This window comes from Bufo bufo, chromosome 2 (assembly GCF_905171765.1).
Source record: "Bufo bufo chromosome 2, aBufBuf1.1, whole genome shotgun sequence".
Taxonomy (NCBI): Eukaryota; Metazoa; Chordata; class Amphibia; order Anura; family Bufonidae; genus Bufo; species Bufo bufo.
The window spans coordinates 94057418-94085259 of NC_053390.1; the positions used below are offsets into that span (position 1 = coordinate 94057418).

At 45.0% G+C, this 27842-nt stretch overlaps 1 protein-coding gene across 1 annotated transcript in view; it reads left to right on the forward strand.

The window, feature by feature from the left end:
- The window catches only part of IPO11 (importin 11), a 565426-nt gene that overhangs the window by 381571 nt on the left and 156013 nt on the right, over positions 1-27842 (forward strand). The window contains exon 28 of the mRNA XM_040421326.1: positions 14705-14800. Coding sequence (XP_040277260.1) covers positions 14705-14800 — 96 coding nt within the window. The remainder of the gene's footprint in view (positions 1-14704; positions 14801-27842) is intronic.

The window sequence follows — 27842 nt, forward strand, 5'->3', positions numbered from 1 at the left end:
ACCTTCAAGATTACAGATCCTTCCTGACAGCTCTCAGACACTTTCCTGTGCCAAGATCTGCTCTCTTTGTATAGAGTTCTGCTGAAGTTACCATTTGTGATCTATTTAAGGGACTAGGAGTGCAGTGGTAGAATAGCTGAGTCCCTACAATGATTAGCTGCAGTTATAAAACTGCCTGGCTATGCAATCTATCTATGCTGTGCAGAATCTCCAGTGTATCCTATGACATGCAGCTTCACACTGCTCTCCTCTGCCTCATGCTTATAAGAGCTTACGGGGAAAAACGTATCACTAGCAGCAAGCAAGGGAGAGCAGTGTGAAGCTGCTACTTATAGGAATACACTGAGATTTTGCAGTGTGAGTTATAGGGCAGCAGTTCTATATCATTGATCTATCTCTGGATGCCCTTAAATTGAACTGAAAGCAGAGTAAGTGCAGTGTGATGAGGCCCTGCCCCTATAACACAATGGCACAACAAGGCCTATATGATGGTATAGTGGTCCCTATGGCTCCAAATGTACAGCATTGTGGCACAATATCTGGTGGAGCTTGTCATAATTTGTTTCTTTGTTGCATTACATAAGAAGGAGGAGAAGCTGCCTTCTCTCCTGACATATCTATCTTAGAAACAACTAAGTAAAAACACCCAGTTATACCCACTAGTCAGTTTGTTTATACTTTCACAGGAGGCCTAAAAGAGGAATGACAGAGAGGTCTTATACTCAAATGTTCAACAGGTACAAGCTTCCAGAAGCCATAAATTTCTGATGCTGGTCGCTTCTTTTCCAGAAACATCACATTTATCAATTGGCTGTCTTTGGTATTGCATTCGAGGCAGCTGAGCGGTATTTACCACACACAGCTCATAGGTGGCACTATTTCTAGGAGTGAATGCGTCAGGATGGCATTCCAGCCAGATGCATTTATTGTCTACCCACTGTGGATCGGTGAATAAATCAAGGTCAGTGGGAGATTGGCTGCTGGTGACCTCCATTGAACATCTGCTGACCTCCATTCTTCCCAGCCACCCCATAGAGCCCCCTGAAATGTACGGAGTGGCTGGTCAGAAAAGCACTCTACCACTCCATTCATTTGTATGGGAGCTCCTGAGATAACCAACTACAGCGCTAGGCTATGTCCGGCACTCCCATAGAAATGAATGGAGCGGCGGAACACATTTCTGACCACCCCTCTGTCCAGGGGGGCGCCTGATAATTATCCCCAATCTTGTGGATAGGGGATAACTTGTTGTAACCGGAATACTCCTTTAAGCATGCGCTCATATGCTCCATTCAAAGTCTATGGAACTGATGAAACTGCCGAGTGGTGGCAATCAGACCCTACCGATGTAGAATGTATGGAATACCCATTTAATCTGCCCACCTATACTTTTTTTTTTTTTCTTCTGCACATTTATTGTACTTTTTCGTATATTTTCAGACACTAATATTTTATTGTGTTAATTTCAGTTACTTGTGGAAAGTGTGACTATGAATTTCTATGAAACATGGCAAGTGGGATGTAATGAGGTCTCGAGATGGTGAACTATGCCCTTTGTACTGCATTATTGATACGCTTTCTGTTATAACGATGTACCTCGGAGCCCAAGGAAGAAATACTATTCCATACAGTAGAGGCTAGGACGTATTTTAAGTTTATGCAAATAATAAGAAGTCAACAGCGGGGTGGCACTACTCTAGTTCCTGATAACAAATACCCGGTACAGCAATCTCTGTTTTCAGGTGTATATCCAACAGGCGGTGCTTTGACCACAATAGTCTTTTAAACATCCAAATAATGAGAGAAAATTAAGGCGGCACTCACCCACTTGGTATAAAATAAGTCCTATTTATTGCTTCAAAAACTCACATAAAAGCAGAAGGTGAGGGGCGGACATTCATTTCACACAGTAACACTGCGTCAACGGCCATTTTCGCTATCCGAGCTTCTTCTTGGCCACTGACCTCACGACGCTAAACTGCGTCTCCCTTTATACGTCACTACCCAAGGGGCACCACTTATCTCTGTGGTGTTAACCTTTGATAGTGACGCTATGTCATAAATTCAACAAGAACATTACATATAACTCATAAAAATACACCCATGTCATTTTTATTGTTAAGTCCTAACGGGCCCATTGCTCCTGACCATATAATCCACCAAGCTTCTTGTCTTAATAAAAGATACTAGTCTTCAAGAATTCACTACTGCTAAACCCATTATTACATTCAGAAGAAGTCACACACTAAGAGATCGTCTAGTAAGGAGTAGGTTTGTTGAGGATAGACCCATCACTTGGTTAAAATATACATGACCAGTAGGTAATTACAAATGTGGCAATTGTGCCTTCTGTAACTCTTACCTCCAGGGAAAAGCATTGAAGTTTGGAGGATGAAATCACAAAGTAACGAGTTTGATTACATGTAGAAGCACCTATGTGGTATATTTAGTGTTATGTCAGTGTGGCCACTTCTACATAGGAAAGACTATCAGAAATTTAAGTGAGAGAGGTTCAGGGAACACATAAATTCCATTAATACAGGCAAGGGATGCCCCCGTTTGATAAAACATGTTAATGAAGCACATGGGGAAAATCTGAGAAGCCTTTGATTTGCAGGGATAGAGATAGTTCCCCACCTCCCTCAGGGAGGAGATAATCGGGCATTATTAAGACAAGAAGCTAGGTGGATTATACGGTCAGGAGCAATGGGCCCGTTAGGACTTAACGATAAAAATGACATGGGTGTATTTTTATGAGTGATATGTAATGTTCTTGCTGATTTTATGACATAGCGTCACTATCGAGGGTTAACACCACAGAGATCCGTGGTGCCCCTTGGGTAGTGACGTATAAAGGGAGACGCAGTTTAGCGTCGTGAGGTCAGTGGCCAAGAAGAAGCGTGGATAGCACGAAACAGCCATCGCTGCAGTGTTACTGTGTGAAATGCATGTCCGCCCCTCATCTTCTGCTTTTATGTGAGTTTTTGAAGCAGTAAAAAGGACTTATTTTATACCAAGTGGGTGAGTGCCGCCTTAATTTTCTCTCATTATTTGGATGTGTTTTAAGTTTAGTTCATAAACCAGTTTTTTTTTCACCTTCACTCTTGCCCATTTTTTTGGACTTTGGGCTCACTTTTTTCTTAGTAAGCGGCCAAGGTATAGCAAATGATAAAAATAGAGCACATACCCAAGATTCATCTGAGCCTGAAGTAGGTATATGGAAGGGAGTCCTGGAATACCCAACCATGGACCCCATAACTTTCAAATTTCATTATGGTGTTTCTCTTGTGAAACACCCCTATTCTTGTCTTTGATAATGGTTTTCATCTTACTATTGATATATTCTACAATAGTGGGGGTAGACGGTTGGATCCAGTGTCTTGCTATCAGCTTTCTAGCCTGATACAACATTCATTACATTTCTATTGTGGCATCCCAGTTGAGGACACAGCCACCCAGAAGACCAAGAGTACATTGGGTTTAAGGGGAATCCGACTACCATATACCTTCATAATGACATCTAGGACTCCCATCGAGAATTTCCCCAGCTCCACACACTCCCACATCATACATGTGTAATAAGTGGGCATTCCCATATCCACAGCTGTCACAGCTATCATACAGGTGCAAACCGATTTTGTGTAATATACACCATATGTATGAGGAACATCTGCTACAACCTATGGGCCTCCGGAAAGGACAGTCCAGGCATGAGAGCCAGGATTTCAGACCACTGCTCATCTGTGAGGAGACCAACATCGTCTCCCATTTACCGTTAATATGCAGAGGACATTTTTTTTATGGCAGGAGCACAGTAGTTGAGAGTAAAGCATGTAAATGAAGACTCTTTTGTCTGTAGAGGAGACAAGACTATCCAATATCATAGTCACAGCATACCTGATCTGCAAATATTGAAAAAGGACCAACGAGGTAGGTCAGACTCTTCCCTGAGTTGTTTAGAACTTTTGAGAGTATCACCCACGAGAATCTGAGGAACCATATGTATATTCACTGCCTCTGACGACTAAAAGGCTGATAGTTTTGCAAGTTGAGGCAGACTAGCATTACGCCAGAATGGGGTGAATTGATTATAGCCCTCCTCCCCCTGTACCCTCTTAATCTTACCCCAAATTTTGGCCAAGAGATTAAGAGTGGGAGCAATGTCAGATGGCCTAATCTGTGTGCAAATTTCCTAAATATTTAAGGGTGATTTGTCCCTGGTCATATACTTAATCAAGCTTTCTGCAATGACCCTGCCTTACCCCTGCTCCCACCCTCTAAGCTGTTGAATCTGTGCCACCAAAAAGTAGAGCCATGGATTACAGCCAAACCTCCATTATCATTATTTCTTTGTACGGTTTCCAAATGTATTCAAGCGTACAGTTTTCTCCAGATTAAGGATCTTAAAAGGGCCTTATATTTTATAAAAATACATTATTGGAATCCACCTGAGGGAATTATGCAATGTGTATAGGAAATACTACGTTTACTCGGCCAGTTACAGATAGGGGTCATTTACACCAAGCATTGTACTTTTTTTTCATGACTACACTCAATGATGGAAATTAAGTTTAACACAATATAATCCTGTGGACGGGTTGAGACCTGGACCCCCACATACTTAAACACAAAATCAATTGGGATCTAAGTGCAGGGCAAGACCACATCTTGCGGAAGTGCATCTAACAGTAGTAAAGGCAGATTTATCCCAGTTAATACTGAGCCCCGAGTATTTGTCATAGTAAGTTATCATTTTCATAAGGCCCGTTTCACACTTGCGTCGTCAAAAAGAGCAGCTTGGAGCGGTTTTGTGTCCAGTAAAAAAAAACGCAGCAAAACAGAACTGAATGCATCCTGATCAGTTTTGTCCCCATTGACAATAAATGGGGGCAAAACTGATTTTTGGCAGAGGATCTCAAAATCGGAAAGCAGGGCGAGAATTCAGTGCGGGTGCAATGCGTGAGGTGAACGCATTGCACCCGCACTGAATCCGGACCCATTCACTTCTATATTCTGTGTTTTTCACGCAATGCAGGCCACATAGAAATGAATGGGGATGCGTGAAAATTACAATCATCCGCTGATTGAAGATAGAAGATTTCCTCAAAGGTCCTTTTGCAGGTCCTGAAAGAAGAAGCAAGAAGACAATGCCAGCTGTGCGATCAATTGGATGAGGTGAGTTAATTTTTTTTGTTTTTTAACCCCTCAATCCACATTTTAGTAAGCATTCTGTATTAAGAATGCTATTATTTTCCCTTCTAACCATGTTATAAGGGAAAATAATAAAATGAATAGAACCCCTAACCCAAACTCAAACTTCAGTGGAGAAGTCCAGGTTCGGGTCTGGGTATCACATTCAGTTTTTATTTCACGCGCGTGCAAAAAACATTGCACTCGCACGAAAATAACAACATCGGAATGCAATCGCAGTCAAAACTCAGGCAATTGTGTGCCTACTCGCGCGGTTTTCCCGCAATGCACAAGCGACGCATCCGGAGCAAATACGGAACACCCATGGGAAAGAGGCCGAAATAGAACCCGGGATTAACACTGCATGCGGCTCAATGGCCAGAGCAAGCAAAAGAGGGTATAAGGGACATCCCTGTCAAGTACCTCATCCCAAATGAAAAGGCAGTGTTGGCCCGCCATTAGTGCATATATGTGCCTCTGAAGTATAGAATTAGTACATTCCACAATAGATCTGTTTGCAGATTGTCTGGTTTAGAAGACCCGTTATCATGTACGGTATTCTGAGTTAGTAGTTAGTGGAGAGTCTCACATTCAGGACCCCATCTATTAGCAATGCTGAAAGCAGCTACAAAGAGCTTCTCTCACTCTGGATAACCAGTAGGCATGGTGTAATGCTTCATTTATCCTGCGGAGGTGCTGTAGGTGATATGCACATATACTGATGGGAGTCCAACAGCCTATGCTCAGCTTATTTTCAAGGGGCCCTTTTAACAAAATGCAAGTGGGCATTTTATCAGTTTATTAAATGTTTTTGATGATTCAAATAAAATAAGCACGTATACTTTACATATCTCTTACTGACCTGGAATAATGTTGGCTGAACTTAAATATGAAGAAACATGGCAACCAGAGTCATTTGTCACCAAAGTAAAGGATTGAGCAGGTTATAATTTCCAACGTCACAAACCCTTTTTTTTCCCACATTAGGAAGTTTAGTTGATAATTGAGCTGTCTCCAACGTATGACTCTCTCGCACTTGTGAAAATAAAACTCCCAACATATTAACAGGCACTGGTGGTCTCAGGTTTTCTAGGCATGCTGAAAGTTGTAGTTTTACAACAGCAGGAGCGGAACAGGAATGCAAAGCCAAATTTCTGTTGTGTATTATCATTTTAGGTCAGGTCTTATATTTAGGAATTCAGAGCTCCACTAAAAATTGTGCTAACTGCTTCTTAGCATAGATCAGACAATCAATATACTTTGATGATTATCCGGATAGAGCAGCTATGTTAAAACCTGGGAAACCCCTTGATCAGAAAACTAAGGATTGCTTCCAGTAAATGTAAGTGGATTTTAAAATGAGTAGGAGTATATATATATATATACACTGCTCAAAAAAATAAAGGGAACACAAAAATAACACATCCTAGATCTGAGTTAATTAAATATTCTTCTGAAATACTTTGTTCTTTACATAGTTGAATGTGCTGACAACAAAATCACACAAAAATAAAAAAATGGAAATCAAATTTTTCAACCCATGGAGGTCTGGATTTGGAGTCACACTCAAAATTAAAGTGGAAAAACACACTACAGGCTGATCCAACTTTGATGTAATGTCCTTAAAACAAGTCAAAATGAGGCTCAGTAGTGTGTGTGGCCTCCACGTGCCTGTATGACCTCTCTACAACGCCTGTGCATGCTCCTGTTGAGGTGGCGGACGGTCTCCTGAGGGATCTCCTCCCAGACCTGGACTAAAGCATCTGCCAACTCCTGGACAGTCTGTGGTGCAACGTGACGTTGGTGGATAGAGCAAGACATGATGTCCCAGATGTGCTCAATTGGATTCAGGTCTGGGGAACGGGCAGGCCAGTCCATAGCATCAATGCCTTCATCTTGCAGGAACTGCTGACACCCTCCAGCCACATGAGGTCTAGCATTGTCTTGCATTAGGAGGAACCCAGGGCCAACCGCACCAGCATATGGTCTCACAAGGGGTCTGAGGATCTCATCTCGGTACCTAATGGCATTCAGGCTACCTTTGGCGAGCACATGGAGGGCTGTGCGGCCCTCCAAAGAAATGCCACCCCACACCATTACTGACCCAATGCCAAACCGGTCATGCTGGAGGATGTTGCAGGCAGCAGAACGTTCTCCATGGCGTCTCCAGACTCTGTCACGTCTGTCACATGTGCTCAGCGTGAACCTGCTTTCATCTGTGAAGAGCACAGGGCGCCAGTGGCGAATTTGCCAATCTTGGTGTTCTCTGGCAAATGCCAAACGTCCTGCACGGTGTTGGGCTGTAAGCACAACCCCCACCTGTGGACGTCGGGCCCTCATATCACCCTCATGGAGTCTGTTTCTGACCGTTTGAGCAGACACATGCACATTTGTGGCCTGCTGGAGGTCATTTTGCAGGGCTGTGGCAGTGCTCCTCCTGTTCCTCCTTGCACAAAGGCGGAGGTAGCGGTCCTGCTGCTGAGTTGTTGCCCTCCTACGGCCTCCTGCACGTCTCCTAATGTACTGGCCTGTCTCCTGGTAGCGCCTCCATGCTCTGGACACTACGCTAACAGACACAGCAAACCTTCTTGCCACAGCTCGCATTGATGTGCCATCCTGGATAAGCTGCACTACCTGAGCCACTTGTGTGGGTTGTAGACTCCGTCTCATGCTACCACTAGAGTGAAAGCACCGCCAGCATTCAAAAGTGACCAAAACATCAGCCAGGAAGCATAGGAACTGAGAAGCAGTCTGTGGTCACCACCTGCAGAACCACTCCTTTATTGGGGGTGTCTTGCTAATTGCCTATAATTTCCACCTGTTGTCTATCCCATTTGCACAACAGCATGTGAAATTGATTGTCACTCAGTGTTGCTTCCTAAGTGGACAGTTTGATTTCACAGAAGTGTGATTGACTTGGAGTTACATTGTGTTGTTTAAGTGTTCCCTTTATTTTTTTGAGCAGTGTGTATATATATATATATATATATATATATATTATGTTATGTTTTATTGCTCATAGGTTCCAAAATGGTTTACAATATCTGTAACTCCCTGTAGATACTGTACAAATTTCAGCTCTGGAGCAGAATCTGCTGCTCTGAAAATATTCATGAGCAAGTATACATTGTATAATGTGTTTTTATAAGCCAAGGACATCTAGTGAATTATAGTTTTATTTAGTGTTGGCTGTTTTGTGGGATAAAAAAAAAATTGCAATTATTTTTTATTAAGCATTTTGTCTTCTGAAGCCCACGTGTATTCTCATACATTACACACTGCCTAGTACCATTCAGCAGTGGCATTGTTAGGGTCTCAAATGATTCGGGGCCCAAGCCTTAACCCCCTGCCATAGGGGGAGCATGGACAGGAGAATACAGCACCACATACCTCATACATCCAGTGGCGCCTTCTCTGATGCAGGGTCAGACTGGGGTTGCTTGGGCCCACCAGAGAAAATAATTATTGGGCCCAATCCCTATATCATCAATAAAGTCTAATAGGTTTTGATTAAAAAATAGACCCTAGTGGCAATTTTTGTCTCCAAAGACAGCTCCAAGTGTTTTCTTTTCTCTGGACCTTTGGCACCCACTATGGTATCAGAGCCTGGGCCCACTGGAGGATCCTCTAGTTCTCTGTTGGGGCGAGTCCAATGCTGCTCTGATGTATACATTGTCTTTCCTCATCTGGCCTCCATTCAGCCCAGACCACACATGAAGACATCTTTTAGCTGCCTCACGTCTCTGCAGAGTTTGCCACATGGACATCTTAGATTCGGCACTTTTTGATCATCCTCATCCTGCATCTGGTGCCCGAACGGTATTATCCTGCTGCTACCCCAAATACCGTACCCTATATGCTTTTCATTGCCCCCAATATTATGCTGTAGAAATAATAGTACCATACAGATATTCCCTGAAGTGCTCACAAAAGTCCCACCAATAGTAATAATTCTCAGCCAGAGTTCCCTAATTAGTAATAGTTCCCCTACAGTGATAATGCTGTATGAGGGTGCCCCTATTAGTAGTAGTGTGCTCCATATTGTATCCAAAAATAATGAGCCCCTTTAGAACCTCCAATGGTAATAATGTTTCACAGTACTCCCAATAGTGATACCCTCAGTAGTAATAAATCCCCCCATAGAGCCCACAGTAGTTATAATATTCCTTTTAGAGCTCCCAGTAGTTAGAAGGCCTTCTATAGTGCCCCCTCTAGTACCGCCGGTAGATATTATGTCCCTGATAAACTACCAATTATTAAAATGTTTCTCTGTGATGCCCCAGTAGTTATGTTGCGCATTTAGAGCCACTATCATGCCCCAGTTGTTATAATGCCCCTCTAGTACCCCCAGTAGATATAATGCCCCCTATAGTGGCTCCAATAATTATAACAGCCCCCAGTAATACCCCAGGAGTTATAATGGACCCCTGTAGTGCCAATAGTCGTTAATTTGCCCACTGTAATGCCCCTCTATAGTACCCTCAGTAGGTATTATGCCCCTTATAGTGCTGCCATTAATTTAATGCCTCCTTCTAGTATGCCCAATAGTTATAGTGCCCTCAGTAAGTATAATGTCTTCTATAGTGCACCAACGTAGTGCCCCCAGTACTTATAGTGGCCCTCCCCCCATATTTATAATGCCCCTATATAGTGCCCAGGTAGGTATAATGTCCCATTTAGTGCCCCCAGCACTTTTAGTACCCCCTGTTGTGTCCCCGGTACTTAAAGAGCCCCCTTGTAGTCTTAATGCTACAATGCTAAATGTCAGTTTGAAAAAAAAAAATTATATACCGTACTTCTCTGACTCCCTGCAATGGTCAGGAGCCTGAGTTTCCAGCTTCTGGACTGAGCGCAGACACGCAATGACTTTATCACATTGTGACCGCCTGCACTGTTCTATTCTCTCATGGGTCTCAGGCCCAGTGCCATTGGCTCCCCTGTCACACCGCAGTAATTCCGGAATAGTTTGTGGCCAAAATGTTCAGGACCCAAGCCTCAGATGTTTTGACCTAGTGACGCTCTTGTCATTCGGTGTGAAATCTGTCAGACTATCTGAATGCTTAGGCTACTTTCACATCTGCATTTTCCTTTCCGGTATTAAGATCCATCATAGGATCTCAAAACCGGAGAAAAACGCTTACGTTTTGTCCCCATTCATTGTGAATGGGGACAAAACGTAACTGAACAGAACGGAGTGCACCAGAATACATTCCGTTCTGTTTGGTTGCGTTCCCATGCCAGACACAAAACCGCTGCAAGCAACGTTTTTGTGTGCATCATGGGATACTGATCAAGAGGGTTCCGGCATGAAACACAATATAAGTCAATGGTGCCGGATCCGTTTTTTCGGACACGTAAAAAAACTGATCTGGCCCCCATTGACTTACAATGGTTATAGTGCCGGATCCGTCTCGTTCATTTTAGAGATAATACAACCGGATCCATTCAGAACAGATGCAGCCGATTGTATTATCATGATGGAATCGCTTTTGCTGATCTCATGCCGGATCCAGCAAAAATGCACATGTGAAAGTAACTGGAGTCTGTAGCCTCTCACTCTACCCTCCTGAATGATTATAAACAGGGCTGTGGAGTCGGAGTCGAGGAGTCGGAGTCGGAGTCGGGGGAAATTTTGGGTACCTGGAGTCGGAGTCGGCAAACAATGCACCGACTCCGACTCCTACTCCTACTAAATTTAGATTGGAATAAAAAAAAAAAAAAAGCAAGTTTAAATGTCCCAATTCACAAAAAGTTATAATTAATGACTTCTCTACTGTAAGAATAAAGACCAATGCATGCAGTGCGTCACGTAACCGCAAAACGAACACGTTAAGTGACCGTGAAGAAGCATGCTTTTCATGTGCTTCACTATATGGCACGCAACGCACAATTAGGAGCTGCAATACTTATACTTTCCATAGTGTTGTGTTCTGCTTTTACAGGGAACACAGCGTCCATGTGTAACCTAGCCTCTCACTGATAAGGGATTAAATAAATATGTTTTTTGCAGGACTAGAGAGTGAGACACTTGTATAAGTGAAGGGAAAGGATAGCCAATAGTTCAAGACTGAAGCTGTAAACCATTGGAAAAACTGCTGTCATTTAGCTAAGGCTATAAAAACTTGTAAACTCCGATTGTTATGACTATGGGATTCTCCTAGGAAAATCATGTTTTAGAATAAATGCCCCTTCCTGGATCCTCCCACTGCCCTATCTTCAGCAGCAGATAAGCACACAAAGGAGAAAGCAGCAGCCCAACTACCTCTCTGCTAGAACAGCTTAGAAGAACTTGGTGGAACAGCTTCTTGGATTCAACTGCATATTCGCATATTAATACAGAGGAGTCGGGGAGTCGGAGTCGGAACATTTATCTACCGACTCCACAGCCCTGATTATAAAGCTGGCTGCTCTTTTGAGTTAAAGGGTAACTGTCATGTTTTCAATCAAAAAATCTATTTTAGCATATGTTACTGCTGCAGCAACATTATGCATAAAGCAATCTTTAGTTTCTTCATATAACACAGTTTTCCTTCAGTTTTTCCCTTAGTTACGGCTGTTTAAACATTTACAATATGAGGACCTTCTAAAGATGGCTCCTCTGCGAGTTCTCTGAGGCCAAAACTGCTTTCCTTTACTTCCCATACACACTTGCTGTAGCCACCAGCTCCCTGCCAGCCAATCAGATTGGATTACTGAGAGACACGCCTCCTAACTCTGAAGCCTAATGCAGTTGTTCTATCAAAAAACCTTACCACGTGAAAATTCCTTGCCCCTCGTGACTTTCGGTGACGTGGCCGCACCGGACATGACGAAGATCAGCTGGAGGAGGGGGTGTGCTCCTCAGCGCAAGCGCGCTACCACGGGTGCGCAGGCGCACTACCACGGGTAAGGTCAAATTACAGGGAGCACTGCGGGAGAAGCAGCCACCAAATGCGCATGCGCGACCACCAGCAGCTAGGCTCCGGGAGACACTGCGCTCACACAGCGAACCACCATCCGAACTCCCTACCCCTCAGTGCGCGATGGAGCAGTGCGCAGTTTAATCCCTACGTTTGTGGCCGACGGGAGTACATCGCGGCTTGCACTACCGCAGCTATAGCTCCGTGCGCAGTGTCTCCCGCAGCCTAGCTGTTGCTGGTCGCGCATGCGCATTTGGTGGCTGCTTCTCCCGCAGCGCTCCCTGTGATTTTACCTTACGCGTGGTAGTGCGCTTGCGCACCCGTGGTCGTGCGCTTGCGCTGAGGCGCACACCCCCTCCCCCAGCTGATCTTTGTCATGTCTGGTGCGGCCGCGTCACCGGAACTCACGAGGATTTTCACGGGGTAAGGTTTTTTGATAGAACACCAGCATGCAGTGTGAAGGACCACCCCTCCGTCTTCCTGTCTTCTTAGCCAGAGACAGACAAGCCATAGCAACTGTCTTTTAAGGGAGCAGTGGAAAGGGACAGAGGACATTAATGAAAGCTGTTTTGACATTCATTGACAGACTGACTCAGGTATACATGCCTAGCTCTAATAAACTAGCAGATAAAATAAAAATATGACAGTTACACTTTAAGTTATTTGGTTGTAGAGTTGTCAAGTTACATTTGTGTTGAGGAGAACAGAGAAGGGCTACAGACTGAGCCATCAGCTCCTCTATGGATTTCACACTGAGCTCTGGGAAAAGAACATGTCCAGACTTCAGAAGACTAAGGGTCCATTCACATGTCCGTATGAATGGTGCGGACCCAATCATTTTCAATGGGGCTGGAAAAGAGGCGGACACACAGTGTGTTGTCGGTATCCGCATTTCCGGTCCGCGGCCCCGCAAAACAATACAGCATGTCCTATTGTCTGCACCTGCGGACAAGAATAGGAATCCTCTATATAGTGCCGGCCATGTGCGGTGTCAGTGTTTTGCGGCCCGCACTACGGACATCTGAATAGACCCTAACAGAGCAACATTTTTAATATAAAATAATTGCAAATATGTTCTTTATCTGATAATATATCCAATGTAATAGAATAATTTGCTGAGATGTTCACAGCCTTTGATTAACCATGTATCTTTACATTAAAGAGGACCTGTTTCTCCATGTAATAGCAATTCTGGAGCATCTATTCGTATCATTCTGTGCTGTGCCATTCCTGTATTATTCCTGCTAGACGTTAAAAAAAAAATGCCACCAGTCTACATTAAAGGTCCTGCTGTGTTTTACCATTAGCAGGTGTGCTTGACTGTCCAATCAGTGCTGCCAGTGTCAGACTGTGCAGGGACCCCTCCCCCCAACTGGTAACACCCATCTGAACTTTTGCTGCCAGCTTCTGCCAATTCATTCATAACTTCTAGCAGGAATAACAGAGGGATGGCACACCATAGAGGCATATGAATAGATGCTCCAGAATTGATATTACTTGGGGCATGAAAGTAGTTACTTAAACCGACAGGTCCTGGCTCCCCTGTTTCTGTCTTCCGGTCTGGGGCTTGTTTTTTTTTCCTCCCCAGCATGGGCATGGTCACCTGACCCTCTTCAGCCAACCGCTGGCTTCTTTTGTGGACATGTCACTGCTGAAGCCAGTGATTGGCTGTAGAGGATTAGGTGTCCATGCCCATGAGGAAGAACACAAACCCCCGACTAGAAGCTGGAGATGCAGGAGCGGGCGTGGAGGACCGGAGCTCCGGGGAGTGGGTATGATCCTTTCAGTAGGGGGAGGCACCTGCCGAGATCTTTAGAAATGATCTATTCCCGGACAACCCCCGTAAATTTAAAGAGAGCCAAACGGACACAGCGATTACAATCGGCCACATGGCTTTGCGGGTGAAAAAGCAGCATAAGTGCTACCCTGTTTAGCTTTACCCTCAATGGGGGATTTCCTTCTGGGACATTTAGGGCATATCTCTAGGATAGGTGCGGGTCACACCTCTATGTGGCCATCCTATGGGACATACGAAAATAGCCAAGCTCTGTCCCATACTGGTAAAGGGAAAGGTGGGCACTCTTGCACAGTTTGCTCTCCATTCATTGCTATCGAACTTCCAAAAACCTTGTTCACTTCAGGGCCCCGCTCTTGGGATAGGTCCCCAAGGTGGTACCCATCATATTTGCCATTTTATGGAATATCCTAGCGATATGTCATAAATGGCCCCGTCTAACCTGTTCTGGCTGCCGTCATCACATTCACTGTATCCTTCATTATGCATGGTTCTCCGTCTTTCATTGACATTTATCCCCCCGAACCTCAGCACTGCCGTCATATAGCTCAGGGCGAACTGTAGATCTGATAGATTTTTTATGTTATAGAATAATCTCTGTAGCTTCTTGTAGTTTTATCCTTTCTTCAGCTGTTTAGTCTTTTTTTAGTCTCTGTTCTGGGTATAATATACTATATTCCGGTTTTCCTTAATACATATCATTCATAGTGGAAGCATGTGTATAATAAAATATACCGGTACTTTTGTTGATTTTTTTTATATATTTTTTGGAACCTGCTGATACCAAATAATTTATGTAGGTACGTTTCTTTCCTTACAGTGTTATTCAAGACAAGTTCTGTGGAGTCATCAATATCTGCGTGGAAAGTCTTCATGATGTAATGACGGAAGATCCGGAAACAAATTCTTACAAGGAGTAAGTGTTAGTGATATGCAGCTTTCAGATTAAAGGGCTAGTACCATCTCAGACATTGATGACATATTGCTGGGATATGCCATCAATGTCAAGTGTGGGTCTCGCCTCTAGGACCCCCTCCTATCTCCTAGCCCCCGAAGTGAAGGGAGAGCAGCCGAGCATGCACGGCCATTCTCTGTGCACTGCTGTAGGATTTCCGAAAATAATTCAGCGAGCATTAGGAACGCCCATAGCCTCTAAGTGCATAGCCACATCTCCTTTCACCACTGTGGGACTGCTGGGACTCCCCTAGTGGTGAACAATGGGTGGCCGTGCGTGCTTGGCTTCTCTCCCTTCTCTTTGGGTGGGCCACTCTGGGGAGTTGGTCACAGAGGTGGGACCTGAACCTATCTGACGTTGATGGCATATCCTGGCAATATGCTTATCCTTAGGGTGCATTCTCCTGACCGTATATATTTTGCGCTCCGCAAAACACAGATCAACAATAAATGAGACCGAGAAACACTTGTGGTCACGAGTATGGGCAGTGTTTTCATCCTTTGCATGTATTTCCAGCCAGATATTTACATTGTCTGTATTCGCACTATGACTTGATTGATTTATTACCGAACATCTCCCAGGAAGACCCTTGTTTCCTATCGAGAGGATTCGCCATTCACAGTATAGGTTGACTGATTCCCATTCACAGAAAGTATCTTTAGATTTAAGTTTCACAGGATCTACTGTCATAGATCCAGTAAATCCAAATTCTTTGAATTAAAAGAATAGCCATTCACAGTTAGGGCATGTTCACACATCACATTTGCATATTTTAAACCTGACATGTATTAAAAATTGTTTGCATGATCCGTGCAGAAATCCGATTAAGGCGCGTTTAGAGCAGCCGATTGTTGGGAGGGAAGCGTTTTTTCTTGACCATCGACTGCTTGTTAAGAAGCTCTGCATTTACATGCAGCTATCACTTCTACAGTATGAGGAGGAGTCATGGTTACTGTCATTGTTTCTGAGGTATCCGCTCCTGTTTTGCTTGTTTATCGGGTGATCGTCGGCACCTTTCGATGGACAGATAGGGAACGAGCGTTCGGAGGAACCTGATAATCATTTCCAGAAAATCGGGCCTTATAGAGCTAGCTTTGCGCTCAGACAGATGATCCACACAAAGACTAGCTCCATTGTCATTCAGGAGGGCTAATGTTTGACATTTTTTTGCATGTAAGTGGCATAGTACCGATTTGAGAGGCAGGTCTCTGCTCCCCCACCCCCCCCCGCCCGTGTGAAAAAAAATCTGCCCAGTATCTGCTATAGTGGAAACCCTGTTCACATATATGTGACATGGATTGTCCTAAGACTTGGATTTTTGCTCCTGTGAACTACATAACCAGCCTGAGAGTTTAAGACCTGGGCCGTACACAGCCTTTTGTCACAAGATATCTTGAGTAGCAGCTGTTATGGCAACTTCCCTGTGTGATACCAGCACACAATTATTCCTTGCCTCATTTTTTTCAAAATTTTATCCATAGCAGGTCATATGAGCATTATATATATATATATATATATATATATATGCAAGTTTGCATCTTCCTGTGGACTGCCTTACACTGTAGCAGTTTCCATCCATCACTGTGGTTGGACAGTCTTCTATAAGGTACACAGTACACACCAAATTATAAACCAGGGCGTCACTGAATACATAAATAGGAAGAAATAAAGTATACCTAGCAACCCCACCAAAGAAAGATTTCCTCCATCAGAATAAAAAAAAATACTTTATTTGATTTACACAATACATATAAAAAGTAGGGGTGCACCGAAATGAAAATTCTGGTCCGAAACCGAAACCGAAAATTCAGGATGCCCTTGACCGAAAACCGAAACCGAAACCGAAACTGCCTTTTTGCCCAAATACTTTTAAAATACTTTTTTTTTAATGATTTTATTAATAATTCTTTTTCATGAATGAAATTCATCTGTGGGTGGCGCTGTTATGGAGAGGGGGATCTGTGGGTGGCGCTGTTATGGAGAGGGGGATCTGTGGGTGGCGCTGTTATGGAGAGGGGGATCTGTGGGTGGCGCTGTTATGGAGAGGGGGATCTGTGGGTGGCGCCGTTATGGAGAGGGGGATCTGTGGGTGGCGCCGTTATGGAGAGGGGGATCTGTGGGTGGCGCCGTTATGGAGAGGGGGATCTGTGGGTGGCGCCGTTATGGAGAGGGGGATCTGTGGGTGGCGCCGTTATGGAGAGGGGGATCTGTGGGTGGCGCCGTTATGGAGAGGGGGATCTGTGGGTGGCGCTGTTATGGAGAGGGGGATCTGTGGGTGGCGCTGTTATGGAGAGGGGGATCTGTGGGTGGCGCTGTTATGGAGAGGGGGATCTGTGGGTGGCGCTGTTATGGAGAGGGGGATCTGTGGGTGGCGCTGTTATGGAGAGGGGGATCTGTGGGTGGCGCTGTTATGGAGAGGGGGATCTGTGGGTGGCGCTGTTATGGAGAGGGGGATCTGTGGGTGGCGCTGTTATGGAGAGGGGGATCTGTGGGTGGCGCTGTTATGGAGAGGGGGATCTGTGGGTGGCGCTGTTATGGAGAGGGGGATCTGTGGGTGGCGCTGTTATGGAGAGGGGGATCTGTGCACTGTTATGGGCATAACAGTGCACAGATCCCTTTCCCCATAACAGTGCACAGATCCCTTTCCCCATAACAGTGCACAGATCCCCCCTCCCCATAGCAGTGCACAGATCCCCCCTCCCCATAGCAGTGCACAGATCCCCCCCTCCCCATAGCAGTGCACAGATCCCCCCTCCCCATAGCAGTTCCATAGACCGATCCCCCCTACCCATAACAGCCCCGGCCCTGCTGCTCACAGCATCTTTATTTTACCTTACAATCGTGAGGCTCCAGTAACTAACAACTCTGCAGGCAGAGCGGAGGGCGGCGTAACGTCACTTACTCACGTGACGCACCTGCTCCGCCCACTTTATGAATGAAGGAGGCGGAGCAGGCGCGTCACGTGAGTAAGTGACGTTACGCCGGCCTCCGCTCTGCCTGCAGAGTTGTTAGTTACTGGAGCCTCACGATTGTAAGGTAAAATAAAGATGCAGTGACAAAGTAAACCGCCCGCCCGCAGATGGTGGGTGACAAATCCCACACCCCATATTTTCGGCCGATATGTAACAATATCGGCCGAAGTGGATTAGGTGCATTTTCGGCCGATATTTTCGGCTGCCGAAATTTCGGTGCACCCCTAATAAAAAGATGTACATAGAATAGCAGCAGGAGAGACCCCAAGAAAGGACAAAGAGGAGACTGCAGAGTCCGTCAGCCACAGAATGTAAGTCAATACTGAAAACCTTGTCACAATATGCCCATGACAAACATTACTGGTACCCAGGACACAATGGCCACATAGGGGTTACTTGTAGTACTTGTATAAGGGCAAAATGGAAAGTAAATTCATGTCAGTACCATCTGTAGCACGCCGACTCCGCAGTCACCTCCACCCAACGCCGATTCACCACACAGGCTTCTTCCGGGGATCGAAACGGTGTTGGGTGGAGGTGACTCTGGAGTTGGCGTGCTACAGATGGTACTGACATGAATTTACTTTCCATTTTGCCCTACTACAAGTAACTCCTATGTGGCCATTGTGTCCTGGGTACCAGTAAAGTTTGTCATGGGCATATTGTGACAAGGTTTTCAATATTGACTTACATTCTGTGGCTGACGGACTCTGCAGTCTCCTCTTTGTCCTTTCTTATGTCTCTCCTGCTCCTATTCTATGTACATCTTTTATATGTATTGTGTGAATCAAATAAAGTATATATTTTTTTTTCAATTCTGATGGAGGAAATTTTTCTTAGGTGGGGTAGTTTTCTATAAGGGCCTAAACTACGGTACATAGATGACTGGTGCACTATTGAGGTTATGTGTGGAAGAGCGCCATGTATTGGAGCATGGTTATTCTGTAACCTCCATGGTTGGCAGGATTACTTTTTTAACAGGCAGTAAGAAAAGTGCTGCTCAGTGGCTCAACTCTTGGGCTAAAATTCAAAAACTTTAACTAAGGGGTAGGTTCACACCTCCATCTAACTATCTGACAGGCTGATCCAGCAGAGAACAGCCTGACGGAGCTCACTGGTTGCGGCCTAGCTTGATACTACCATTCACTGCTGGACCCCATTGCCTATAATTGGATCCGGCCGATGTCCAGCAGTAGTGCCAGGTTTCGGTCAGACAAAAACTAATGCTTGCAGTGGTTTTTGTCCAGCCGAAACCCGGAACTCATGCCCGAAAGCAGCCGAATCATTTTATAGTCAATGGGGTCCTGCGGTGAACAGCAGCATCCGACTGTCATGCCCCACTCTGACGATGTGCGGAGGTCAGCCAGGATTTCAGCACGAGTCTAGTATTTGTTTTTATGCTGTGCTGGATCCGCCTCGCATCAGGTGCACTGGGTGGAGTCATTAGTTTAAATAGTCTCCAGCCAAGGTGCTCTGAGCGGATTATACTCTTCATTGTGGTCTTGGAAGGAAGGTTGGCTGTTTGTTCCTGCTCTCAGCAGATAAGTGTATTTTCTTGTTTGGTTGTTTATGTCATCTATCCCATCCAGGTTCTGTGCGAGCTGGCAGCTCCTTTCTCCCCACTTCACCATCTCAGGGAGTTCAGGGTTCTGTTAGCATAGGCTGGTGGACACAGCAAATCTACCATCAAGATTTGGTCTGTGGGCTGAGCATTGTAGGGAAAGAGGTCAGGGATAAATTAGGATGTGACCCTTCCCCCGTCTCTCATCCAGAGCCTGGTTGGTGTGTTATCTGTTTTACTGTGCACGTCCGCCGTGACATTATAATCCGCCATACTGTGACCGCCATTTCTCAGTGTTTATGGGATGGCGTCAATTGAAGCACTGGTTGACCGCATGCAGGGTTTGTCCCTGGAGGTTGCGGATCTGCGTAGTACGGTCACACAGTGTCAGAGGGTGTTGGCTTCAGGTACAGGTCAAATTGTTGGGGAGCCTAAAGTCGCTCTTCCGGAGAAATTTGCAGGGGGTACTGATGATTTTTTCCGTTTCAAGGAATCATGTAAGTTGTACTTTCGTTTGTGCCCATTTTCATCAGGTAATGAGGATCAGAGGGTGGGTATCGTCATGTCTTTGCTGAAAGGGGACGCGCAATCCTGGGCTTTTTCCCTGCCGCCCGATTCTCTGGCTCTCCGGTCGGTGGAGGAATTTTTTAAAGCCCTGGGATTGATTTACGATGACCCAGATCGAGTTTCAATGGCAGAGTCAAAATTACGTAACTTACTACAGGGTAAACATACTGCTGAGGTTTACTGCACAGAGTTTAGGAGGTGGGCTACTGAGTCGGGGTGGAACGACCCTGCGTTACGTAGCCAGTTTTGTCAGGGGTTATCTGAAAGGTTGAAGGATGCTCTGGCTTTTCATGAATACCCAGATACTTTGGAGAACGCAATGTCTTTGGCGATACGTTTGGATAGACGTATCAGAGAGAGGGGTAAGGGTCCCTCTGTGCAGGGGATTCCTCCCGCGTGTAGTTTTGTTCCACCAGCTGCCCAGGGAGATATTGCTTGTTATTCTGGCCTAGGAGAGGAACCCATGCAGTTAGGTCAGATATCTTTCCATTCGGATGGTAGAGACTTTCGTAAAGCGCACAATTTATGTTTCTTTTGTGGAAAGAGGGGTCATTTTGTTTTTTCTTGTCCGTATGTTGAACCACAAGGGAGAGTGATAAAGAAAAAAGAAAAAGAAAAAAAAACCTCCCTCACACTTGGTGGTATGAATGGTGTGGTGGAGCAGACTGGTGTGCAAGTTCCCTGCAGTTCCCGTTTTCTCCTTTCAGCTATGGTGGCGCTAGAGTCCCGAAATGTGTTTGTTGATGTTTTTCTTGATTGTGGTGCTGGGGTAAATTTAATTGACTTTCTGTTTCTTCAGGGTTTGGGACTAAGTATTTGCACGTTAGAGAACGAGATTCGTGTTTTTGCCATTGATTCTTCCCCTCTTTCTCAAGGGAGCCTTACTCACGTTGTTCGTGATATTCATTTAAGGGTGGGTGATTCACATACTGAGATTATTTCCTGTTTCGTCATGAAGGATTTGCCAGCTCCAATAGTTTTGGGGTTGCCATGGTTGTCTAAACATAACCCAACTATAGACTGGCAGGCGAGACAAATCATTGGTTGGAGCAAGTTTTGTTCGGATAATTGTCTTGTCACATCTATTTCTGAAGTGTCCGTTACGGCCTTGCCTCAGTATCTCTCCGATTTTTCGGACGTGTTTGCGGAGGGTGGGGCTCAAGAATTGCCCCCTCATCGTGACTATGATTGTCCTGTGAATCTCATTCCGGGGGCTAAGTTGCCTAAGTCTCGGCTCTACAACCTCTCTCAACCCGAGAGAGAGGTCATGCGAAAGTATGTCGCCGAGAGTTTGGCAAAGGGTCATATTAGACCATCTAAGTCTCCAGTGGCTGTAGGTTTGTTCTTCGTGAAGAAGAAAGATGGATCACTGAGACCGTGTTTGGATTTCCGGGAGCTGAATCGTATTACAGTCCGGGATCCATATCCCCTGCCTTTGATCACTGATCTTTTTGATCAGATTGTTGGAGCCAAAATGTTCTCCAAGTTGGATTTGAGAGGAGCATACAATCTGATCAGGATCAAGGAGGGGGATGAGTGGAAAACGGCCTTCAATACGCACGAGGGTCATTTTGAGAACCTGGTAATGCCTTTTGGGTTGACGAATGCACCAGCGGTATTTCAGCGATTCGTCAATGATATTTTTCATCATTTGGTGGGGAGGTTCGTAGTAGTCTACCTTGATGACATTTTAATTTATTCTCCTGATCTGAAGACCCATCAGGATCATGTGAGACAGGTTTTGACGATCCTGCGGGAGAATAAGTTATACGCCAAATTGGAGAAATGTTTGTTTGCGGTGCAAGAGTTTCCATTTTTGGGATACATGCTTTCTGATTCTGGTTTTCGTATGGACCCCGAAAAGGTCCGGGCGGTTCTGGAGTGGGACCGACCGGAGAATCAGAAAGCTTTGATGCGATTTTTGGGGTTTACGAATTATTATAGAAAATTTATTTTTAATTATTCCACGCTAGTCAAACCTCTTACTGATATGACCAAGAAGGGCGCTGATGTCTCTCTCTGGTCGGATAAGGCATTGCAGGCCTTTTCGGCTATTAAGGAGCGTTTTGCGTCTGCTCCCATTCTGGTGCAGCCGGATGTATCTCAGCCATTCGTGGTCGAGGTTGATGCATCAGAGGTGGGGGTTGGGGCGGTGCTTTCGCAGGGTCCTTCTCCTGGCAAGTGGGTCCCGTGTGCCTTCTTCTCCAGGAAGCTCTCGGTCGCTGAGAGGAATTATGATGTTGGAGATAGGGAGTTGTTGGCGATCAAGTTGGCCTTTGAAGAATGGCGTCACTGGTTAGAAGGGGCTTCTCACCCCGTTACTGTGTATACAGACCATAAGAATTTGGCTTACCTGCAATCTGCCTTACCTGCAATCTGCCAAGCGTCTGAACCCTAGACAGGCCAGATGGTCATTGTTTTTTACCAGGTTCAATTTTGTGGTTACCTTTCGCCCAGGGGTCAAGAACGTCAAGGCAGATGCCTTGTCTCGCAGCTTCCCTGGGGGAGGTGATTCAGAAGATCCAGCGCCGATTTTGGCGGATGGAGTGGTGGTCTCCGCTCTGTACCCTGAATTGGAGATGGAGGTGTTGGGAGCTCAGGAGGGGGCTCCTGGTTCGTGTCCCCCCAGGGAGGTTGTTTGTTCCTGAGGGCCTACGATACTAGGTGTTCAAGGAACATCACGATACTGTTCTCGCTGGACATCCTGGTGGTAAGTCCACCTGTGATCTGGTATCCCGGAGGTTCTGGTGGCCAGGTTTGCGTAAGAGTATTGAGAATTACGTGGCAGCTTGTGAAACCTGCGCTCGGTCTAAGGTTGCTCATACTCGACCGCCTGGTTCACTTCTTCCATTGTCTATTCCATCTCGTCCTTGGACACATTTGTCCATGGACTTTATTACGGACCTACCGAGTTCCTCCGGGAGAACAGTGATCTTGGTGGTAGTCGATCGTTTCAGTAAAATGGCTCACTTTATACCACTAACAAGTCTGCCTAACGCTAAGACTCTTGCGCAGATTTTTGTGGATAATATTGTTAAATTGCATGGTATTCCTTCGGATATTGTCTCTGATAGGGGCACGCAGTTTGTCTCCAGGTTTTGGAGGGCGTTCTGCTCTCGACTTGGCATTCAACTTTCTTTCTCGTCAGCTTTTTATCCACAGTCGAATGGTCAGACGGAGCGTACTAATCAAAACCTGGAGACCTACTTGAGGTGCTTTGTGGCGAGAATCAGGAGGACTGGTCCTCATTCTTGCCCTTAGCAGAATTTGCATTGAATAACCGTAGGCAGGAGTCCACAGGTAAGTCGTCATTTTTTGGCGCATACGGTTTCCATCCTCAGTTTGGTACCTTTTCTGGGTCTGGTTCCTCCGGGATGCCAGAGGAGGAGAGATTCTCTTCTGCCTTATCCTCTATCTGGCGGGGGATTCAAGGGAATTTGGAGAGGATGGGTGAGAGGTATAAACGAATGGCTGACAGGAGACGTGTGACTGGTCCGGACCTGTGTGTGGGTGATTTGGTGTGGTTGTCCACTAGGAATATCAAGTTGAGAATGACATCTTGGAAACTGGGTCCAAGATTTGTTGGTCCATATAAGATTTCTGCTGTGATCAATCCTGTGGCATTTCGACTTGATCTGCCGCAGACTTGGAGGATCCACGATGTCTTCCACAAGTCTTTACTAAAAAAATATGTTAAACCGGTGGTACCATCGCCATTGCCTCCTCCTCCTGTTCTGGTCGAGGGAAACTTGGAGTTCGAGATCTCCAGGATTCTCGACTCGAGAGTTCTGCGGGGTTCCCTCCAGTACCTGGTTCACTGGAGGGGATACGGTCCTGAGGAGAGGATGTGGGTTCCGGCGTCAGATGTCAACGCCAGCCGTCTGGTGAGGGCCTTTCATAGGTCCCATCCGGATAAGGTTGGTCCAGGGTGTCCGGAGGTCACCCGTAGAAGGGGGGGTACTGTCATGCCCCACTCTGATGATGTGCGGAGGTCAGCCAGGATTTCAGCACGAGTCTAGTATTTGTTTTTATGCTGTGCTGGATCCGCCTCGCATCAGGTGCACTGGGTGGAGTCATTAGTTTAAATAGTCTCCAGCCAAGGTGCTCTGAGCGGATTATACTCTTCATTGTGGTCTTGGAAGGAAGGTTGGCTGTTTGTTCCTGCTCTCAGCAGATAAGTGTATTTTCTTGTTTGGTTGTTTATGTCATCTATCCCATCCAGGTTCTGTGCGAGCTGGCAGCTCCTTTCTCCCCACTTCACCATCTCAGGGAGTTCAGGGTTCTGTTAGCATAGGCTGGTGGACACAGCAAATCTACCATCAAGATTTGGTCTGTGGGCTGAGCATTGTAGGGAAAGAGGTCAGGGATAAATTAGGATGTGACCCTTCCCCCGTCTCTCGTCCAGAGCCTGGTTGGTGTGTTATCTGTTTTACTGTGCACGTCCGCCGTGACACCGACTAACCCAGATCCGGTGAGTTCCAGCAGTCTCTGCCAGAACAGCCTGCCAAATCAGTTAAACAGAGGTGTGAACCTTATCATACTTCACCAAATTATCACGTGTTTTAGTACTGGTTTGGTCTCGTATGGAGCAAAGGGACCTGTTTTCACTCCCATGGTCTCCAAGGCCCATGTGTGACAGCAGCCACTGCACCCCCTAGTCTAGCGCAGGCTAAAGATGGCAGTGTAGTACTTGCATGCATCCAAGTATTGAAAGTGAATTGTGATTCACTAGCTGCTGCGACCACGGCACGCCAGTCATGAGAAACACAGATTACCTGAATTTCTTGCAACTGTCATGTCATGGTGGTGTGCAGGCATTGACCATGTGTCTCGTGGCCACAGCCCTACAGTTACAGCCTTTGCTGCTGCTTTGCGTATTTGTGAGCAGACCAAGGGTGGACGTTAACTTACAGTCTATGTACAAACAGACCGTTTATTCTAATACTCCTACCCGCCAACGGAGGCAATCCCGTTATATAGTTATGTGCAGTATTTCCCTGCCTGGTCATGGGATGGACACACAGGTTATCAAAGCTGTGTCTTCTGCTGAGCAGTCCACTGACGTGTCCATGACAGGTCCCACTGGAAGTCACCAAGTATGATTTCTTTTAAATGATCTTGAAAACTGTTAAGCAATTGATGCAGAAAGTAGATTAGGAAAATTGTATAACATTTCATTCTGTAAAGAATATTTGCAGAAACTGTGAGCCCTCGTTCATGTCATGTTGCACAACCTCCACATTTCAGACTGCTACTGATGTGTGCAGGAATGTGTAAGAAGCATTTTGGTGACTGTTTTTTGTGGTCGATGATGTGTGAGATGATAGAATAGATTCCTGTATAAGAATGTAGTTCATGTATAAAACATGTGCACTAGGCTGGAAAGCTGAACTCCTGATCTTTTGAGGTTTAGCTGGGAGTGAATAGATTACACTAATAGACACTGATGGCAGGAAATATTCCATATTGTTCATTTTTTTAATTATCTAAACAGGTTCAAACTAATGTGTCGAATAATTTCTTAATATATAGACATATATTTAACCTCTTAAAGGGGTTTCCTGGGATTATATATTGATAGTCTATCTTCACTAAAGGCCATCAATATCTGATCTGTGGAGGTCCGACACCTCGCACCCTCAGCTATTTCAGAGTAGCTCAGATGCCTGAACTACACACCTCCAATCCTTTATGTAGTAAGCGCTGCTCCATCCACTGCACAACGGGCGGATCTGTGTAGTTACGGCACCAACTATCACTGAAAGCAAGTATCCTAGAACATAACTTTTAATTATATATAAATAAAATAATGATTCCAATGGATCCTTTGAAAAAAAATAACAAGCTATCAACTACAAAAGGGCTGAGGAAGTGAAGTGCCGAAGCACAATCAGTCAGATGCGGGGATGAAAACCATCCCTTAACTGATCCCTTACACTTCTCAACCCAGGGACACACCTTGATGGTAGGTGTTCCCTGTTCTCGTACCTAGGACTATGCTGTCCTTAACCTATCTGAGAGAAGGCTAGCTAAAGTATATCCCGACGCGTTCCCCCCCCCCCCCCCCCCCCTTTATTATTGGAGGATAATTATGGGGGTTCCTCAGGGGACAAATATACTATAAACAGTAGTAGTGTACGCGCAACAATGTGCACCGTATAAGACAATTGCCGCGGAACCAGATGATGCCGGGTATGTATCAAGAGAGAGACACTTCACTTCCTCAGCCTTTTTGTAGTTGATAGCTTGTTATCCATTGGATCCATGGGTGTCATTATTTTATTTATACATAATTAAAAGTTATGTTTTAGGATACTTGCTGTCAGTGATAGTTGTTATTTCTCGCAAGTCCTCTCAATAAAATTAATCAGTGACTTTAGTTACGGCACCAACTTCCGGAGATACAAGGTAATGGCTGATTGGCAGGGGATGTGGGTTGTTGGACCCCCGGCGATCAGATATTGATGACCTAGTCTGATGGTAGGCCAGCAATATCAAAATTTTGGAGGAGGTGTCTTTGTTTTTTTATTTGTGATAAGACATTATGTATAACCAGAACATTTTCATGCCTGAGCACCTGATGCACCGGAAAGGTGAGATGTGCACTTTTTAAATGTTTTTTATATTTTTTTTTACATATTAGTACATTAATTTATTAAATAGAATTCATTTTTTCACTTGGCGGCATCAGTTACCATATTTTTCGCCCTATAAACGCACCTAGGTTTTAGAGGGTGAAAATAGAAAAAAATATATTTTGAACAAAAGGTATATTGAATGTGGCCGAAGCAGACTTCCGGTGGCACATGTGGGCTAGCGTTAGTATGCATTCGGCAGGCTGTTCCTGCTGGATACTGCTAACGCTAATGTAAAAGTAGCCTATTCTGCTGCTGACTCAATGTTATTGGGGGGAGGGGGGGGGAGTTTCTGCTGCTGACACACTTAATAGGGAAGGGGGAAGGCTATCCTTTGACACTTTAAGAAGGGGGTCACTTTATTAGGGGGGATCACTTTAATAGGGGTACCTTATAGATGACACAGCTTTCAGGGCACAACAGGAGCAGGCATATTTGAAGACCGAGAGGCGGAGCAGGCATGTTTGACAGGGAAGCCTGCTCCACTCCTCTACCTGCTCACAATTTTTTTTTCTTGTATTCACCCCGTAAGATGCATTAACGTTTCCCCCCCCATTTATTGGGGGGAAAAGTGTGTCTTATGGGACGAAAAATACGGTAATTGCTGTGTGTTAACCCCTTAAGCCCTATTTCACCTTAAGGACTTGGCCATGTTTTGCAAATCTGACCAGTGTCACTTTAAGTGCTGATAACTTTAAAACGCTTTTACTTACCCAGGCCGTTCTGAGATTGTTTTTTCGTCACATATTGTACTTCATGACACTGCTAAAATTGGGTCAAAAAAGTTAATTTTTTTGCATAAAAAATACCAAATTTACCGAAATATTTGGAAAAATTAGCAAATTTCCAAGTTTCAATTTCTCTACTTCTATAATACATAGTAATACCTCCAAAAATAGTTATTACTTTACATTCCCCATATGTCTACTTCATGTTTGAATCATTTTGGGAATGATATTTTATTTTTTGGGGATGTTACAAGGCTTAGAAGTTTAGAAGCAAATCTTGAAATTTTTCAAAAACCCAATTTTTAGGGACCAGTTCAGGTCTGAAGTCACTTTGCGAGGCTTACATAATAGAAACCACCCAAAAATGACCCCATTCTATAAAATACACCCCTCAAGGTATTCAAAACTGATTTTACAAACTTTGTTAACCCTTTAGGGTGTTCCACAAGAATTAATGGAAAATAGAGATACAATTGCAAAATTTCACTTTTTTGGAGGATTTCCCATTTTAATAATTTTTTTCCAGTTCCAAAGCAAGGG